Source organism: Gadus morhua, chromosome 19 (genome assembly GCF_902167405.1).
Source record: "Gadus morhua chromosome 19, gadMor3.0, whole genome shotgun sequence".
Classification (NCBI taxonomy): domain Eukaryota; kingdom Metazoa; phylum Chordata; class Actinopteri; order Gadiformes; family Gadidae; genus Gadus; species Gadus morhua.
Genome location: NC_044066.1, coordinates 12,117,129 through 12,137,128, shown reverse-complemented (window position 1 = coordinate 12,137,128; position 20,000 = coordinate 12,117,129). Strand labels below are relative to the sequence as shown.

Below are 20,000 nucleotides of genomic sequence, written 5' to 3'. Positions count from 1 at the left end.
TTTCAGAGCGGCCGGGTCTGCGTCGCTGAGACGCTGAGAACCACCGTGCGAAAAATGCTCTCAGAAAAAAATAAAGGCTAGTGTTTACGCCGTCCCAAAATGGCCGGAGTCGGATGAACTCTTATTATTCCCTAGTTAAAAAAGGACAGTCTTTTTCCGACAAATATTCCTGCGTCGGACAAAACAACGTAAATGAGAAACTTGTTGCTGACAGAGCAGAAAAAGAAGGCGCAAGCACATCAGACGTCATAAACATCAAGGCCTCCGTTCACACAGGGTCGTGTGTGAAAGTAGTTTAACAGGAAAATAGTATGGTATGGTGTGTGTGTGTGTGTGTGTGTGTGTGTGTGTGTGTGTGTGTGTATGTGTGTGTGTGTGTGTGTGTGTGTGTGTGTGTGTGTGTGTGTGTGTGTGTGTGTGTGTGTGTGTGTGTGTGTGTTGGGGTTTGTGTGTGTGTGTGTGTGTGTGTGTGTGTGTGTGTGTGTGTGTGTGTGTGTGTGTGTGTGTGTGTGTGTGTGTGTGTGTGTGTTTGTGTGTGTGTGTGTGTGAGGGGTGGGGGGGGGAGGGGATAGCAGAGCTACTTTCAGGGTCTCTCATGTCTAGTCTACCTATGGCCATGGTGAGTCTGTGTGTGTGTGTGTGTGTGTGTGTGTGTGTGTGTGTGTGTGTGTGTGTGTGTGTGTGTGTGTGTGTGTGTGTGTGTGTGTGTGTGTGTCAGGTTTTTTGTATTCAAATCGTTTTGATTCGGCCTGGTATACCCCCTGTGTGTGAATTATGAAATCTGTGTGTATGTACATGTATGTGTGTGTGTGAGTGTGCGTGAGCGTGTGCGTGTGCGTGTGCGTGTGTGTGTGTGTTATGTGTAAGGGCAAGAGTGCCGGCTCGAGGCTACTCTGATGATGTAACACCTCCCTTACGTTAAAACAAAAAACAGATGTCATGGCTCACAGGACACAAACACACACACACACACACACACACACACACACACACACACACACACACACACACACACACACACACACACACACACACACACAATGTGTGTGCTTGAGGTTGACTTATTCAGCAGTCTCAGAACAATACAGGTTATTTGTCACAAGAAAACAAATAGGTCCTTGACTTTTAGGTATCGTTCACTAGTTTCAGTTGAATGACCCTAGGCGTACAATCTTCTTAAAGAATATTGTCTTGCAACGTATCCCGTGAAAATCACAGCATTAGCAAAGCACTCACTTGACGCCAGGAGGTTATTCATTCCTTGCATAATATGATACAATAATAAGAGGTTATTATCCTTCAGATAACCACGATAGGCAACAGAACAACATTACATCAAGGAGCAGATAAGCTCACCACACTCAAACACTGCCTTGATAAAAAATATTTTTTAAAAGGCAAGCGCCTTACCAGCTAGTTCCCAAAGCTAGCTTTTGGGAGTTTAGCTACGGCACCGTTGATGTCAGAGGGTGTCAGCGTGAATGTTTTGGTGTGCGCAGCATCTGAGTATGTGTGTGTCTGTAGTGCATCCGCTTCAGGACACAAAGGTTGGTATACCTTTAAACAAGAACAGGGAAAGTGGGAAAGACTGATCCCTGTTTTCGATTCTTAAGTTAAAAAAAAAAAAAACTGCGTCTCACGCAGATGGAATATTTGCAACCATGTGCAACATAACAAACCTCTAGAACGAATGACTCCATATATAAGCCTTATCCTGAGATCTGGGACAGTATTCTCTTCTTCCGAGCTATTCATTCCGACTGGGAGTCGGTTAACGTTACCAGGTATTTGTTATGGTCTGGGTCTTCAGGCGCTGGGGTGTTGCTATGTATCAAGAAAAGGAAACCGTTGCAGTGCAGCGGACTTAGATTCAGAGCACTTTGAGCCCGAGCGTTGAACACATCCCAGGTCAAAGGTCAAGATACAACGAGCAAGGCTTTATCAGGGGGCAGCGATGCACCGGCACACACGTGGGCAGATTGATAAGTGAGTCATACTCTGTGCTTTGTGTGACAGTGTCCTGTGCCTGTCTGTCTGTCTGTCGGTCGGTCTGTGTGTGTGTGTGTGTGCGGGGGAGAATTGATTTGAAGCAGTCACAGGTATAAATTATCCGTGATGAACAACGTTATCGTCATCGATGCCCCCATACACAGACTCTCCATCCCCCCCCCCCCACACACACACACACACACACACACACACACACACACACACACACAAGCACCCCATGCAATGTCCAAACAGAACATGCGTCAACACAACGCCCATATAAGGGTGTCCCTCTGACTCATTCCCCATCGCCCGCTTCTCCAAACACAGATGCAATGACCAGACGCAGGGGGGCTGGGTGCACACACACACGCACACGCACACACACGCGCACAACAGAACACACACACTTCACTTTTTCCATTGATGCGCCAGTGACTGCTTAGTCACTCATGCCCCTCTGTATTCCCCACATGAATACACACTAACATGCACACGCACGCGCACCCACACACACACACACACACACACACACACACACACACACACACACACACACAATGTGGGTTTCCATTACCTCAGCCGCCAACTACCCTCCATGGCTCCCTTACAGCCTGGATGCATTTATAATTTTACACACACACACACACACACACACACACACACACACACACACACACACACACACACACACACACACACACACACACACGCACACACACACACACACACACGCACACACACTCGCACACACTCTCTCACTTGACCTGCATGGGTAAGAGAGGAACAGTAATATCGTATTCGTTCCCGATTTATTTCCAAATACACCCAAAAGCCTTCGCTTCCCTATGTGCATGAACTCCAAAAGAAAATGACCCAAAACTTATGAAAAAATTGAAAATATAAATCTAGATCCCAGACCTTCTGGAAAAAATACCTGTCCTACTCCCCAGAGAGCGGTCTCTTCAGGCCTGAGTGATGGCTGTCAGCGAGGAGGAGTGGCCCTGTATTTTGGGCAACGCTGCCGGACACAAATTCTTCAACGGAGGCGCCTGTTCACACACGTAAAGGTGAGGAACGTTACCTTTAGGGGCCCTCACCCCTGAACACTGCTGCTCTCAGCCAGCCACACACTGCTGCACCTTTAAGGCTTGAGAGCGCACTGTCCATTCATCCAAGAGCTACAGCCGTGTGTTGGTTTAGTGAAGAGTCAGGGCAACACAGGGTTATGGGTCTGCATGAGAGGGGGAGAGGGAGAGGGAGAGAGGGAGAGAGAGAGAGAGAGAGAGAGAGAGAGAGAGAGAGAGAGAGAGAGAGAGAGAGAGAGAGAGAGAGGAGAGAGAGAGAGAGAGGGAGAGCTAGAGAGAGAGAGAGAGAGAGAGAGAGAGCGAGAGAGAGAGAGAGAGAGAGAGAGAGAGAGAGAGAGAAAAGAGAGAGAGAGAGAGGTGGTAAAGAGAGAGAGAGGTGGTAAAGAGAGAGGGAGCGGTAATGAGAGAAGGAGAGAGAAGGGGAGAAGGAGAGATAAAGGGTAGAAAGAAAGAAAGAAAGAAAGAAAGAAAGAAAGAAAGAAAGAAAGAAAGAAAGAAAGAAAGAAAGAAAGAAAGAAAGAAAGAAAGAAAGAAAGAAAGAAAGAAACAAACAAACAAACAAAGAAACAAAGAAACAAAGAAACAAAGTAAGAAAGAAAGAAAGAGTGTAATGATGAAGTCTGGTATTTTGGGCAGGAGCCGACTTGCCCGAGAAGGAGACAGCCAAAGTCGGGGGGGGGGGGAGGGATAGAGGCGTGTGTGTGTGTGTGTGTGTGTGTGTGTGTGTGTGTGTGTGTGTGTGTGTGTGTGTGTGTGTGTGTGTGTGTGTGTGTGTGTGTGTGTGCGTGTTTCTGTCTGCCCGTGATTGCAGGGTTAACTAGGCGCTGGACATGAGAGAGGAGGAGGTCATTGCATCCGTTCCCAGGCAAACCGTTGCTCCTAATTGTACATCTGGACCAGGAAGGGGACCCTAGCTGCAGACAGCTGAAGCTAGCTGAAACCACAGGCTAGGGGGCCGCAGGGCGAGGACTCCCAACAGAGGGGGGTGATCAGATGGCCCCATTCTCCAGGGACAGGCCTGTTTCTGGTGGCCTGTACCCGGCTGGAGCTGTCCCCGGAACTCCCTTTAATTATTATTTTATTCTAAAAGCATTTTAAAAAGGGCATTGAACCCCAATGTTTTTGTTTTTGTTTTAATCAAGATAATATCTCCCTGAATAATTTTGCTTTTCTTCATGGGGGGGGGGGGGGGTGGGGGGGGGGGGGGGAGAAAGAAAATAAAATGTGTTCTTCAGAAATGGAAATAACAAACTATGATTGTCATAAGCTACGTAAAATGTAATGGAGGAACACAATAAAGTAAGAAAAAAATAGATAATATCTCCTATGTGTTCAACAAAGTAATAAATGCCATTTCTCTCCTGACACTTCACTATAACAAAAATGGCCTTATTTGGAGAAAACGTGTAAAATCCTATTTTTTACCAGTCTCCGCCGACCAGTTTGTGAACGTTCAACTCTGCTCCGATCTCATTGTGTGTGGATGCGTCGAGCTCCATCCGGGCAGTGGTAGTTGGTGAGGCCGATGGTCCTCTAAGGGATGCTTAAGGCTTCTCAGACACTTAATATTGATACATGAACTGCCTTCCACAAAGATCCACTTTTTCCATAAAACCAGAGGCTAGGATACTTAGCTTCAGGGAGGGAGGGGGAGGGGTTGACTACTGTTTTTAATGAGCTTTTAATTTTTTACTAGCAAGCAACGCTTTGATGTGTATTGCCTACGAAGAGAGGAAAAGCACTGAACAGGAAGTTTGTCCACAGGTGATCGCTGTGTCGAGGGGGGGGGGGGGGGGGGGGGGGGGGGGAGACCACTAATGAAAGCTAGCCAGGTAGCGAGCGCAAGCTAAGCAGTTCCTTTCAAGCTGCGTGTACGATATGCCTGTCGGCAAGTCATTAAAGGAGTGAACTGGAAGCAGCACAAGACCACCTGGAGAAAGACATATATGCCCCTGTTATACAAGATAATTCTATCTACAAAGGGTCAGTCGATGGAGTAGTTAATGTGATGGACTAAAAACAGATGTATGTTATAATAGTATAGTATTACTTTAACACCCCCCTCTCCCACTCCACTGACATCCGAATGCCAGTTGCAAAGCTGCATCTTTCAAACCTGTGAGAAGGGCAGAGCCAGACGTAGACTTTATCTGCGAAAGCATTATATATTTTTCTTATTTTATTTTTTTCATATGATGTAAATTATAGCTATACTGATAAAAACGCGACTGAATGACCACTGAGGCGACACACCCTGTCATTGTCTGAGGTTTTGTAGAAAGAGGGGTCTGACCCTGCAGACCTAGTATTTCAAACCACAGTCGTTTCGATGTCCTTTGTGACTTGTCCTATAAAAAAGTGTATGTGGGGCATTCAGTGGGGCTTTGTGAAGAAAAAAACACCACTGTGGCTCTCAGACTGTGGTGAATTCTTCCCTTTAGGGTTGAGTATACAAACATGCTTAGGGAAAAGGACATACAAGGCCCACACCCTGCTAACCACGAGTATACACACCTTCACACACTTGAAGGTTCAGCGAGGCGTCGAACAAAACCCAAGGAAGGTCTTGAGGACAGAATAGATTAGAGCCTTAATAAGAAGGCTGACAGACAGACAGACAGACAGACAGACAGACAGACAGCTAGACAGACAGCTAGACAGACAAAAAGAAAGAAAGAAAGAAAAGAAAGAAAGAAAAAAAAAAAGAAAGAAAGAAAAGAAAGAAAGAAAGAAAGAAAGAAAGAAAAGAAAGAAAGAAAAAAAAAGACAAGGGTACTAAAAATAAAGTGAACATGAGAGCTATATATTTAGCCGTGCGTCGTAGCGTGGCTGCCCCTGTGGATTCGGCGTAATAAGCCCTCTCACTAAGATGATTGCTACCTTCTTTAGGCCTCAAAGGCCTGCATGGAGCAAACTCCAGCTAGCTGGCTAGCAGAGTCCTCCAGCGGTTCACTACGGTTTGCTAGCTCAAGCGTGGGGGTTGCGTCAGATTTTTAAAGCAAGCGGTGCTGTCACCGAGCCCAGAATCCAGGTCAGGCCCATGCTTGCTCCATGTGTGCACCAGCAGCGTTCCACAGCAGCTTCCAGAACCATCTCTCGTGTCTCTTCTGGCAGCCTAGACTGGAAGACCCGGCCCTCACGTTTCTTCCTTCCTTGCTCGTGGGTTTGATGCAAATTCTTCTCGCAAAGTTGAGAAGAAACTCGAGAATGTTCCTCCTGAGTTTTTGTGAAACGTTTTCTCCGGGATTCACACCATTCATGACAAGATGGCCGTGGGAAGTTCTTAAGTCCAGGTCAATGTATCACCTTTAATACCTGTCATTTTTAGCAAAGGAATATAAATATATATATCACGTAGAAAGAGCTACGAATATACAAATATATATTGTTCTGTCATTAGTTAGGAAAGGCCCGGTTTCCTCATACAGCTATTTTCCCCGTCTGAATAGAAATCAGGTCCTGAGGGTGTGAGTGTGGTTGATGCTTGCGAGTAAAAGCGTTTGTGTGTTAATGTGTGTGTGGTGTGTGTGTGTGTGGTGTGTGTGTGTGTGTGTGTGTGTGTGTGTGTGTGTGTGTGTGTGTGTGTGTAAACCATAACCTGAAGATCCAGCTGTACGTCCAGATCCTCAAGAATGAAGAGCAGCATAGAGGAAATACTGGCTTGTCTTCATCGCTCTTTGCATGCATTGTGAAATGGAGACAGTCTGGTTCGGCGGCTGTGCGTTACGATTGGGCCGTTGGGTGAGCGTGCAAACGTGTGTGAGTTTGGCATTATATCAAAGTGGGCCAAGTTAAAGAGAGATAAAGAGAGATAAAGAGGATACCGAGAGGAAAACCAGAGTGAGTAAATCAGAGAGAGAGACAGAGACGGAGAGAGAGAGTGAGTAAAACAGAGCGAGAGCGAGAGACAGAGACAGAGAGAGAGAGAGTGAGAGAGTGAGAGAGAGAGAGAGAGAGAGATGAAGAGAGAGAAGAGAGAGAGAGAGAGAGAGAGAGAGAGAGAGAGAGAGAGAGAGAGATGAGTTAACAAGCAGGATGCCCTGCCCCAGAGGAGAACAGGCACTGGCCTGAGAACACCCAGAGTCAAAAGGAGCAAGCTGTATTGACCTAGCCTGTGTGTGTTTCTGTGTGCACATGCATGTGGTCGTGTGGGCAGCAGACACCTTTGATTAGCAGGCCTATCAGAAGCGTATTGTGTGTGTTCTGAAAGAATTGACCACTCAACCACACTAAGGCACACACACACACACACACAACACACACACACACACACACACACACACACACACACACCACACACACACACCACACACACACACACACACACACACACACACACACACAAATAAACACAGGAGCTACAGGGTCGGGCTGGCCCATAAGAATGTCAAAGTGAACTTGTGTTAACATTGGACCTGCAGGTGAAATACCCATGCTCATCCTCACCACAACATAGACACATTAGTATTTCGCTACACTGTAGGAAAGAAAGACTGCAGGATTCACAAGCCATAGAGACCTGAACTGCAAGTTCAGTTCTGAGGAAAAAAATGAATGGATGTATACAGTATATATATATATATATATGGGTAATAGTGTGAGGAATGTGTGGGAATATGGGCCGATATTTGAATATCCTACTGCATAAATACCTGTGTTACTCACGCATAATATGCGTCACGGAAACCAAATCACTCATAATGCAAATATCCGTCTGACAAGTTGGACAAAGGAGATTCTATATTTGACGCTTTAAGCAAACAGCCGCTCTACGCGTTACTGTTACACAAGTGAAGCACTTCTGAGAAGCGCTGGAAGCTGTTGTAGAATGCAAATACACTCTCTCGCTTTCAATCGCCCAGATGTGTGTTTGTGTTTCGGTGAACGATGGGGCACCATGTGTCCGATCGTGAGTGTGTGTCTGTGTGTGATAATAGTTTCCTTATGATAGATCAAGGTTCAAGGGAGTTGGGGGAAGATGGGTATGCGACTGTCAGACAAGTTTTTATTCTACCGTATTCTACCCAAGCGCGCACGCACACGCACAAACACATGCGCACGCACACGCACACAATTAAATTGCTAATTAAAATTCTCGATTCATTACGACAAATGCAGAAGGAGCGGTGTCTGGTGAGTGACCAGACATCTGATGAGATCGATTATCTTGTAAGCCGCCTCGTTGACTGCGGCTTTCTGAAAGGCCATTCATTTATCTGTCCCTGGATGCGTGGATGGGTTCACGGGGGGCTTGTAAACAACAGATAAGCTACAACTGTTCCCAGATAAGCCCAGCATGTCACAACAACAGGTAACGGACACACTAGAAGTTCACTGTGCCATGCTTCCTATCAGCCACCACAAATATTAATCAGGAAAAAAATCTGCAGAACCGAAACCATGGCTTTATCTTATCAGGTAATTGTCATACAAGTGTGCACGGCTATTAGCTGACATGGGCAATTACCATTTCCAAACACACCAACAGTTATCACCCTTGACAACAGTCTTTGGAAGAGAACATATAGAATGCCATTTGTCCAATTGTAAAGTCCAATTCATCTGACTCAACGCTATCCATTTGGCATACTCATTGGCAGGAAAATGGGTAGAGAGAAGGTCGCTGATTGAGATCGGTGTACAAATTCTAAGAAGTGGGACATTTAATTGATAAGGGATTTAATAAGGTTGGCTTGTAACCTATATATGCAGATCTATTTATAAATATGAACCATGTGACGGTTTATGGGACACAGAGTGAGAGTGGGAGAGGTGTAGGCCCATGTCTTAATGAGAAAAACAGGGTGGGTTGTGTTAAAGCAACACACGCACACAGCCTCAAAGTTGACATTGTTGTTAGGAATGCCATGTCAACTAACCCCAGGAGGGAAAGTGATTCTGTGCCCCTGTGTGCGCCCCTGTGTGCGTGTGCGTGTGTGTGTGTGTGTGTGTGTGTGTGTGTGTGTGTGTGTGTGTGTGTGTGTGTGGGGGGGGGGGGGGGGGGGGGGTTAAAAAAAGAACCAGAGGAATGAGGAGAGTTGGGAACAGCCAGGAGAAATAGACAAGATGCCTCTCTGTTCTCCTGCCATCAGAGAATACTTCACCTTTCCTCTCAAGTCACTCACACTCCTCCTCTCTCCCTCTCCCTCCTCCCCTCCCTCTCTCTCTCTATCTCTCCCTCTCCCTCCCTCTCTCTCCCCTGCACCCTCTTTTTTTTTGCATAGGCTGCACATATGAAAAGCCCTACTATGATAGCCTAGCTAAATATAGAGGTCACTACGTTAACTTGTATATTAGAGGGCCCATTCATAACCCTGCATGCCTTCTATATAAACCTCTCAAACAGTAGCTGCATAGAGTGGTGAAAAAGTGAGCTGAGCTTTTCACTAACCAAACAAGACCTCGTTGATCTTTGTTTCTTTAAAAGGCAGGTTTATTGGCTGATATATAGTTCCACTGTGACTTCCCTATGTTGTGTACATATGTATGTTTTCACCCCTATTCGCGGTGGGATGTGAAGGAGGTCACTAACAAAGGTGAGGAGAAATCCTTTTGTCGTACTGAATGCAGGACAATAAAGTGTTGGATCCGGATGACAACTGCTGAAGGGCCCAGGAGCCAAGTGCAGACGCAGCAAATGCGGTTCGTTGAGGGTTCGACACAGTAGGAGTGGATCCGACAACCTAAAAAGATAGGGCACTGTAGTTTGCACACTTAAGCCATCCGTTATGATTAGGACTGTGGCTCCCTCTCCTCACCTTTATCCCCCGGAACGGTATGGGATTAGGGATAAACCGAGGGGGATATCATTCATTGATGGATGAGTTTCATTTTTGACTTTCCAAGTGTTACGTGAGGTGACACTTTGGCTTTCACTGCTCAGGTTTCTCGTCCCGGGCCTCGGACGAACCTGTCCTGCGACCTCTTGCTGGAAGTCGCCAGCATACGTTTAGGGAAGTGAAGAAAGGTGCCAACAAAAAAGGCTCTTTTAACCTGAGTTAGGTGTGTGTAAGCACTCCGGGATGGATGCTAAATGAACCCCCCCGGGCCTGAGGGGGGATGGGCAGGGTGAGAGGCTGTTTAATGAGGCTGGGACCTGCTGCTTGTTGCCGCATGCATAGGCTTTAGCAGACACACAGACACACACACACCATATTACCTGACTGTCTGCAGCCTTAACCTGGACTATGCCAAATACCACATTATCAGTGTGTGTGTGTGTGTGTGTGTGTGTGTGTGTGTGTGTGTGTGTGTGTGTGTGTGTGTGTGTGGTGTGTGTGTGTGTGGTGTGTGTGTGTTCAAGAGGGTGTCTGATTTCAATCCTGCAGGCCAGCTGGGGTTTTTTTTCCCCAGTAAACCCAATCCCTCCTTGTGCAAAAACACAAATGCACAAACGAACACACACATGTGCGCTGCACACACAGCTTTTGGCCCAAAGAGCTTCTACCCGAAAACCATATGGTTGAGGACGCATACCATACCTAAGTTGCATAACCAGACAAAAGTTTTCCTTTAGACGAGGGATCACGTAAGGAGACACTGTGTGTGTGTGTGTGTGTGTGTGTGTTGTGTGTGTGTGTGTGTGTGGTGTGTGTGTGTGTGTGTGTGTGTGTGTGTGTGTGTGTGTGTGTGTGTGTGTGTGTGTGTGTGTGTGTGTGTGTGCATGAGGGTAGCCTGTGGCTGCAATAAAATGAAAGCTTTCTCGATAGTGGAAAGGGAATTATCCTGTCATCTGCATAAAGTAAAACAGTCAAACATTATCTATGGAAACCCTTGTATATATAGGCTAGGCTATATCCATACATGTTCATACTATATACATGATTGCATAGAATAGTTAGGTGGAAAAATAGAACGCAGACTCAAAGGAAGGAGATAGGTTTTTGACGTCCATGAACACAACTTGCAGAACTCACTAAACGTGCTTCTCCTTTTGTTCTATAGGTATTTAGCGATAATTACTAATGATTAGGGTTGTACAGGTCAGGCGTATTATTCAGAGCAAGCTTTCTTTGGATGCATAACTCTCTGTTGGCTGCAGGTTTTTACGACCCGCCAGGTATTCGGCTCGAGGCCCCTCTCTAATAGGAGAGAACCACTCCAGGACGATACTTTTTCAAAGCATTAAGCCCCGAGAACACCCACTTCACGCCAAAACGCTCAAATCATTCGATATTATTGTAGCCTACAGTATGGGGGACATCAGAACAGTAAACCCATCAGGGCTATTAATTATCGTATTGGGTTATGGCTGAAAGATGTGCTCTGTGAGAAATGTGAACTATGACGAGGAATGGAACTAGCATCCTGGACCCCAAGGCTCGCCCAGACAGCGGAGCGCAGGGGACGCATCTGGATCTCTCGTGCACGCACGCAAGTCTCACGCGCACAAAAATTCAGGCGCGCGCATATACACGCACACAGACAGACACATACACACACTCTTCTAGCCCTGTATAATGGGGGAGAATGTACATAGTCTTTGATACATTCATTTAGAAAGTCTTCCAAACACTGAGCCACTTACGGTGCCGTAAAGACCGTTGTCGTGGTCCCCGTTCTCCGAGATCTCACTCAGATTCCGATCCCAGTGTAGAAACGATTCGCCACTGTCCATGATTTCCATCTTTTTATTTTAACGCGGCTTCTGGGCCCGATCTGTCCTTAAAAATGTTCAAATAACGTGATGTCACCAAAACGATGTTTTCTTGCAGCGAAGTAAGACTTTGTGACTCTCGGTCGCTCTTTTATTCTGCCTAGATATCGCTCAAGTCCATGCGAAAAGTTATCAACAACTTCGGTATGGGAAAGACGCAGATGTGCTTCGCCCGACCCTGAGGCATTAATCTTCGTGAATAATCGGCTTTGTTTTCGGGTGAATGATCACAAACGTGGTAACTGCAGCCGGCCAGCTGGGTCTTGTTATCTTCTTGATTCAAGGTCTACCGGAGTTGAAAGCTCTCCTCCTATTCTCTATCCTGGGGAGAAGTTTCACCAGCAGACAGTTTAGGATATGTGGGCGGAGTCTGGCGGCGGAGCAGAAGACAGGCTTATCTTCGCCATAAGAAATAACATTTGTGTGTTTATGTTAGGAGAGCAGTCAGCAATGCATTTTTTTCAAAAATCTATTCTTCCATAAATAGTCAGTTTCCTTCTAATAGTTAATGCCTAATTAGCCAGAATCCACAAGTTCCTTACGGTCCAAGACCCGCCCACATATTTCACTATAGCGAATCAGGTCGTCCATAATGAATGGCGGCTGCAACGGCCAATTGCGTGGCTTTGACTCCTTTGTCATACTTTTACAAATAGTAAAGCCAATAGAATACTGTCTGTGCACTACCAGGGACCAATCCAATAAGGCCAAGAATACCTCTGACCAAAACCCCACCTCCATGAAAGATATAAAGACAACAATCAACTTGCAGCCAAAATATCTAATATCTGCATTAACTTGTAACAGAGCGAATTTCTGAGGCATAATAATGTATACCTTGTTTTAATCATACAGAAAAGGTATAGAGTGGGCAATGTCTGTCAAAAAAGATAAGATGGCATGCATTTGAATACATCTTTAAAGATATTATCCAGATAAAAGTACAAATAACTTAAACCATCTCAATGCCACCCCTGGTTAAGGGCTATGAGCCATGGGAAATTAAAGTAGGCCAACGCAGAACGTGTTCCACACTGCTTGCAGCCAAATACATGTCATCATTGCAAAAAAGTGAAGTAGTTTGAACTTCTATAAAGAAACATGCATATTGAATGCCCTCTGGTAATCCATTCACAATTTCGACCGACAGTGAATAGCAAGTTAATTCCTTAAAGTAAAACGAAATAAATAAATCCATTTGTTGTGCCGAAGAAATGTTGTATTCATATATACAAAAATGAATTTTGTTTGCCTTACAACATAGATCTGTCAACCAAGACAACAAAAAGCAAACAATGAATGACTTGCTGAAACTTTTTGGCTTGCCTGCTAAAGGAAATTCAACTGACTTGGCCGCAATATAAGCAACAACCACACTTTTGCACAACTGAAAGGGTCACCACATCGTGACTATAGGACTTATTAAGGAATAGAGAGGCATAAAATAAACCAGACAAAAAAATGAAAAATACTTTTGTTCCAAGTGGAATAAAAAAACTAATACCAACTTCAGAGACACCAAAAACAAGGAAATGATACTCCTAAATGCATCCACAATTTTTTTTTGGGAGAATTGATAGTGACTAGTCGGCGGGGTTATCACCATAAGAATCAGGAAATGTAACAAGATAGCAGTCTTACTGTTAGAATAAACAACAGAATACAGACTTCCTGTAACTCAAACCTTCCTTTATATGAATAGCAATGGGGGCAGTTGTTGTTGGGTCAGATATCTTTATATTTATCGTTGCTATACTATTTGTTGCAAATCCCTTCAGTCATTCCAGCACTTTCACTGTGCTGTTAAACTCGATTTGGAAAAGGTTTGACGTAAAGCCCGATCCAAAAAAGAAAACCAGCAAATCAGACATTGGTTAGATGTTTTAAAGAGTTGGACATGATCAGTAATGGATTCAAATATCCATATTGATGACGTAACATTTTTAATACATCATAATTGCTTAAAGCATTATGCTCTGGTTGTTCTATTGTCTTCCTACCAAACCATAACTAACTCTGTTGCATCTGCTTGTCACATTCATTTTAATACAGTGAATTCCATAATATAGAGAACATATGGGATTATGTATAAATATTTGTAAGTATCAGACAGTTTACCCATGACATAAACAGTAGACCTCTTTCTGCTTCCTATACCACTAGAGGGCACCAAAGTCACACAATGCATTGTGTTGCACTATATTCTGTCCCCTTAAAAAGTGGATACAAACAGAGCTCCTCTGTTCCTCTCTTTCTGGTCAGTGTTGAAGTCCACAGACGTTTTACTGAAGAACGATCTAAGAAAATGAGTCGAGATGGGGCTGGGGGGGGACTTCTTTCCATAGTGGGTGTAGAAAAAACAACTTCTCTTCTTCATTGTCGTTCTCGTACGTTGTCACTCAGAAAGACAATGTTGTCTGAGAAGAAAAAAATATGTTTAAAAAGTTTAAGTCTACGTTTTTCTTGAGTGTCAATGGCCATGACATAATTTGTATGCATGTTTTGGACAATCCAAAAAGATAATATCAACATTTTCATAAACTTATCACAGGCACTACATCAAAATGATTTGCATACACCAAACTACGTGTGAAGATTTTGCATAGTTCTGCAATCAGTTGCGTGTGCGCGTGGCGTACCTGCGATGATGGTGGTGGCCTGGCGCCGGACCTGATTCTTGTCTACATACTCGCCGTAGTCCAACTTCCCCTCCACCAGAATGCGAGCTCTGGGATAACCAATGACGGAAAGGATTTCAGACCAACAGCTCAAACTTTACTAACGCAAACACAGCACCTATGAATTGTTCTTTTTAATTATTCATTTGTCAAAAATGTAAACAGGGGAAAAAAATAAAAGAAGTCCAGCTACACTGCATTGGATCAGGCAGCACTTTTAGCTACTCCACTTTTGGTGGTTCTCATGACTAGAAAGGTAAGCGGTGGTCAGTACCCCTTCTTGACGTACTGGTACGCAATGTCCCTCAGGCCCGGTTTGAATATGGACACCCGGTGCCAGGTGGTCTTCTGGCTGACATCGCCTGGCACACAAATGGAGTCAGAACATCACTGCTTGTTATTACTGCTAATGGATACACAGTCCATACTGTTTGACTCAAATGTATCCCTTATTCACAGTCCTAACACTTGTGGACCTTAAAGCCAAGTGTGTGCGCGTGTGTGAGACACAGATGGACATTGAAGACATGTAAACAAAGTGTCTAAAAGTGTATAATGTCATGAGGTGTGGTCGGCCGTACCTTGCTGTGAACTCTGTGAGCCCGCCTCTCCCTCCCCGGATCGCCACATCTCATTGGTTGCCATGGAGAAGATGGTTACCGGGTTACGGCCCTCCACCTGCCTCATGACGGGGTCCTGACCCACGCGGCCTAGGAGCTGCACGCGGTTGATCGCTGGAAGACACACAGACACACACTTTATGAACATTGTTTTACCTTATGGCAATTGGAAACACTTCTGTAGCCTATTACCCTAGCAACAGCCTGATGACAGCAACTCATTCAGACCTTTTTAAGTCCTTTAATGACCGACCTATCAGGCCACTGCTGTTGATTCACATCAAGTTCAATAATGGTCACACACAAAAACAACAGTTTCGTAAAAAATATACCTAACAATGTAAAAAGAAGATTAATCTCTATAGGGGCAAACCACAAGTAAATACACAAACACACACATAAACTTACATCTCTCCAGGATGAGACTTTGGTCTGTGCTCACGTGCCGCACCACCTGCCTAAACATCTGTAAAGTAAAACAAGAGCAGCACGTGTCATTCAATCCTGTGACTGCCTAAATACAGTCCCACTCACAGGCATTGTTCCAATGGTATTATAAACTACACAAAAAGGAGTGAAACGTTGCAATGGTTTGTCATCCTCACCTGTGCCGAAGCGTTTCTAAACATTTTCTCTCTGTGCCGAAAACCTCAGAGGAACAGAATGGTTTCTGATAGGAGGGAGAATTAAATGGTTAGAACTGCAGTATGTCGAAAAAAACATACTTTGTAACACATGAAGATGTCAGTGCCATTACATGTATGCATTTAAAACATGACTTAACACAAATAACAGCTTTCAATTTAGTGAAATTTAAATTAGTAATTTAGAGATTAAGAAATTAGTGAGTAAGAACGCCTTTCCATTATTTTGGACCAAAAGAACTGGTGACAGCATGCGTTCAAGGCCAGTGTTCGTAGCTAAACAATAACTTTACAGTATTTTGTTTGGGATATTAATAATACAAGCAATTGCATATATCCATACACTCGGATCATCAGCGCTGTTCAAGTGCATCTACTCAGTACCGAGACGACAGGTCATGTGCGGGCCTACAGTGGTCACACAAGGTGGCTGATAGATTAACACATCCAGGAGTTGGAAGCCTGCAGACCTTGCAATGAGGCTGCCGACTCCCGCCATTGCGTTGACTTGACATCACTCTTTACAATGACTTTTTGTTCTTGCATGATAAGATACTAAATACACGTAAGTTTTATAATTGAAGTTGATAATACTGTCATTTTAAAGATCGAAAATCAAAAACATGTGAAATTGAGAAACTTACCAGAGTCGCACCACTGAAAAGAATCCTGTAACCTCACGCTGCTTCCGGTCCGTCCTGTTTAAGGGCCGGAAGTTTTCGTACAGTTTCGTACATCCTGCAGAGATGTATAGAAGGTTCCACTTCCAATCCAATGATCATTTGAGTAATTGATAATCAACAACTACAACAGCATAATACAAACAATATATATGATATTTGATTATTATCTCGCAGTGCAACAGTCGGACTAACCCAAATTATTTGTAAAATTGGTATGCGATGCTTCAAAATGAAGCCCGACCCTAGTCCAGACGTACACAGACCGGACTGCGCTGGGATCCGCGCGACCTAGATGTACGCAATAGCGGACATCCGTTGACGTCCGCATGTAGAACATGCTTGGATGTTGGTATTAATGAGAAGAACCCACACTGCATGATACTTTCACATCGAGACGCATTTCGGGTCGAACCGGGAACATCGTATATATATATAGATCATAATAACAGGACACAGGTTAAAAGGAGATACAATAACCAATGGAGTCCACGTTTGAGGAGAAGCTGGCCTCTGAGGTCCGCAGGTACGTCCACCTGTACGACCCTTCCCAGCGGGATTACAAAGACTTCCTAAAGAGCAACAACTCCTGGAAGGAGATCGGAAAAACGCTGGGCAAGGATGAAGCGATCTGTCGAGCCAAATGGAAATACCTACGCGACAGGTTTTCCAAAGCAAAACGTAAATTGAAGTGGGCGAGAAGTGAGGATGGCGGGGTATATGGGGTGGCCACTGTTCCGCCGCGTATTTACACGATGCTGAGCTGGCTGGATGCTTCATCAAGCATCGTGAGAGACAGAAACGAAGAGTACTATTCCAAATGAGGTACAAGCTTATTCACACACGCACGCACCTACACACACGCACGCAAACACACACACACACACACACAACACACACACACACACCACACACACACACACACACACACACACACACACACCACACACACACACACACACACACACACACACACACGCGTTCTGTATAGACCTACTTAATGCTAGTGTATTCTAGTTATTATCTTAGTTATTATTATATTAGTAAACAAAGAACAAAAAATACTCCTAACCTTTAACCATAACCTTCTCAATGCTATGCAAATTGTGATGTTGAACAGTTGCTGGTTGCTGTGGCCAGTGTGTTCTGGTGTGTTCTAGATTAAACAATGTTCCAGTGTATTCTACCATACATTCCACCAATCTTTCCTTTGTATCCCTCGATTGTAGCCGGATGACGCCCCCCCTCCCAATAACGAAGCCCCAGACGAGAAGCTGGAAGCCTGGCTGACCCCCGAGAAGCCGGTGTCCCTTCCTGAAACCGCAGCTCATCCGCCGCCTTCCGTCGCGGTCGGGGGGGAGCAGCTGCCCGCCCACCGAACCACCAGCCAAGCCCGAGCCCGGGGGGTCCCAGCAGGCCACTACGAGGCCGCTGTCGTCGTTGTCCTACATGGCAGCCTCGATCCGGCAGGGCCAGGCAGCCCGCCGACGGGCGGCCAAGAGGAGGAGGCGAGCGATGGGGATGAGCGGCCCAGTGCGTCCGGTCGCAGCAGCTGCTGTACCGAGAGGAGAAGAGGACGATAATAACGACATGTATTTCTTCGCCGGTACCGTCTGCCGTTTCCTTCGGAAGGTGCCTGAGGATAGGATCGATGACTTGATGCTGAAGATCCTCCATCTAATCAGGGAGCATCAGGAGTAGGGAAAGTAGAGGAAAATATTGGCCTCTTTCTCTTTCTATTACTTTTTTTACTTTTAACATGTAAATAAATTCTAAAAAAAAAAAGATTTGTGTCCAATAGGTCTATGTTTATAAACTACCACAAGCATTATTTTAGTTAGTTAAATAGAGCAACCGCTGGTACCTTTGTTAACTTGTTATGATTGTTTTGTTTAATTGTGGTTTTAGAAACAATCATTCTTGCATCCTAGGTTATAAAACCACATTATTACATGTAAAATCATTATCCAGCACCTCTGCTATTCCTAACGGTATACTATCAAAGTGGAAATACAAGAAGACACATTCATGAATGATCTTTAATGACAGATTCATATGTGAACTGATCATAATAATAGTCATTATAATAATAGTAAACAGATGTAATCTGTTATGCTAATACAAGGCAGTGAACATGTCAACAACTAGTTATTGCCTCTATCACTCCCAGAAAGTGCATTGGAAATGTGCAAGCAAAAGGACAGCAAAGCCAATATTGGCAATAGAACCTCAAACACCTTGTTAAGTGAAAGTTATTATTGACTTCTACACCCTGGCAATCTCAAACCAGTTAGGTCCTACTTACAACAGCGAACCTGGATACTGATCAAGCAAGGCTTACAGTAAGATAAGGACACATGTTTCTCACTCCACAATGTAAGGAACGTGAAGTCTCGGTCATGATAAATTGGGGGACACAGTGTTGTTAATTTGTCACCTGATAGTTCCTTCATATCCACAGATAAGGCACACTCCTGAGTTCTGTGAGGCCAATGTGCTTATAGAATAGAATAACGGCACCAGTATCGTATGAAATAGATACTGCGTCATGCAGAAAATGAATTTGATGAATCGAGTGTGTGTACGTCATAAATTAAATGCCTAATTAATGTCTACACACTACTGTTAAAATATGATTGTCAATTGTTTCACTTTTAATATTATCATCAAATATAATGACTTACCATTAACTTAGTAACTACCATTACTAATATTTGTTTCAAGATGAAAACCTTAAGGTGGTACAACCAACATGATTAATTTCCCACTTGAAGTTTTATGTTGCTGTTCTGTTCTGTTTACCAAATGTAATTAATGTAGTAGACTAACTGATACCGAGACAGTATAATCTCCCACATTATTTTGCTTAGATAGACACAAGTAAACCGTCTTTTGCTTTATCTAAATTAACCATTGCGATAATACAAAACGGTGGACTTTTCCTTCCAGTCATTTGCCAGCGTTCACTGCACTGTGCCTGCAGCTAGTATGCTAGCGTGCTAACAGGAAGCAGTCTGGGCAGAATGAGGGTGAGGAGCTGGTGGATGAGGCCCAGGGCAGGCTGGCTGATGGGGTAGTGGGGAGGCAGTCTCTCTGCGGCGCTCGACAGCTTCACGCAGTACCTGGGGAGAGGCGACGGGAACGAATGAGCTGTCCGGGACAGGAACATTATGTTCTTGTTGCCGAAGGGCCAGAAACGTAAGCCTCATGGGACCTTCAAATAATCAAGATTGGGTTTCGCCACTCTGAACATCAGGGAGATCTCCCAGGCTATAGAAAGATAGTGCAACCAGATAATCAATGGAACTGGTAAGATTGGCTTCAAGTGATTTCAAGCTTGTGTATTATTCTAGCCTTAATCCTACAAGGATTTAATATTCCATATTAATTATTTCCTTATAGACCTCAAATAGCGTTTATACGAGTAAAACTAGATTGGATTTGGCGCCCTCTGGTGGTGACTGACCGGAACTCCTCGTGGTAGTGGGAGTGCAGGTAGTGTCTCAGGCGTTGGCTGTGCTGCAGGCTGGCCAGCAGAACCCTGCAGCCCTGGAAGAGGAGCACGCTCTGGGCCGGGCTCAGGACCGGTGGCCTGGGGTCCGACAGCACAGAGATCACCTGCTGGGCTTGGTAGCCCATGAAGGG

The 20,000-nt window shown here is 44.7% G+C and overlaps 3 protein-coding genes across 3 annotated transcripts in view; all 3 read right to left on the bottom strand.

Annotated features, from left to right (window-relative positions):
- creb3l2 (cAMP responsive element binding protein 3-like 2) overlaps positions 1–12,094 on the bottom strand; it is a 29,356-nt gene extending 17,262 nt beyond the window's left edge. Inside the window, exon 1 of the mRNA XM_030341531.1 lies at positions 11,605–12,094. Coding sequence (XP_030197391.1) covers positions 11,605–11,703 — 99 coding nt within the window. The 5' untranslated portion in view covers positions 11,704–12,094. The remainder of the gene's footprint in view (positions 1–11,604) is intronic.
- Positions 12,095–12,560: 466 nt separating this feature from the next.
- On the bottom strand, positions 12,561–16,434 carry ssbp1 (single-stranded DNA binding protein 1). The gene is made up of 7 exons (XM_030341542.1): positions 16,320–16,434; positions 15,637–15,701; positions 15,440–15,497; positions 14,993–15,145; positions 14,686–14,773; positions 14,373–14,461; positions 12,561–14,150 (listed from the first exon to the last, which is right to left on the bottom strand). The coding sequence occupies exons 2-7, from the start codon at positions 15,658–15,660 to the stop codon at positions 14,107–14,109; spliced, it is 456 nt and encodes a 151-aa protein (XP_030197402.1). The 5' UTR covers positions 15,661–15,701; positions 16,320–16,434; the 3' UTR covers positions 12,561–14,106.
- A 1,739-nt stretch (positions 16,435–18,173) lies between these two features.
- c19h12orf56 (chromosome 19 C12orf56 homolog) overlaps positions 18,174–20,000 on the bottom strand; it is a 14,694-nt gene continuing 12,867 nt past the window's right edge. The window contains exons 13-14 of the mRNA XM_030341530.1: positions 19,822–20,000; positions 18,174–19,477 (exon numbers count right to left, since the gene is read on the bottom strand). The exon at positions 19,822–20,000 is cut by the window's right edge and continues 3 nt beyond it. Of these exons, the coding sequence (XP_030197390.1) occupies positions 19,339–19,477; positions 19,822–20,000 (318 nt within the window). The 3' untranslated portion in view covers positions 18,174–19,338. The remainder of the gene's footprint in view (positions 19,478–19,821) is intronic.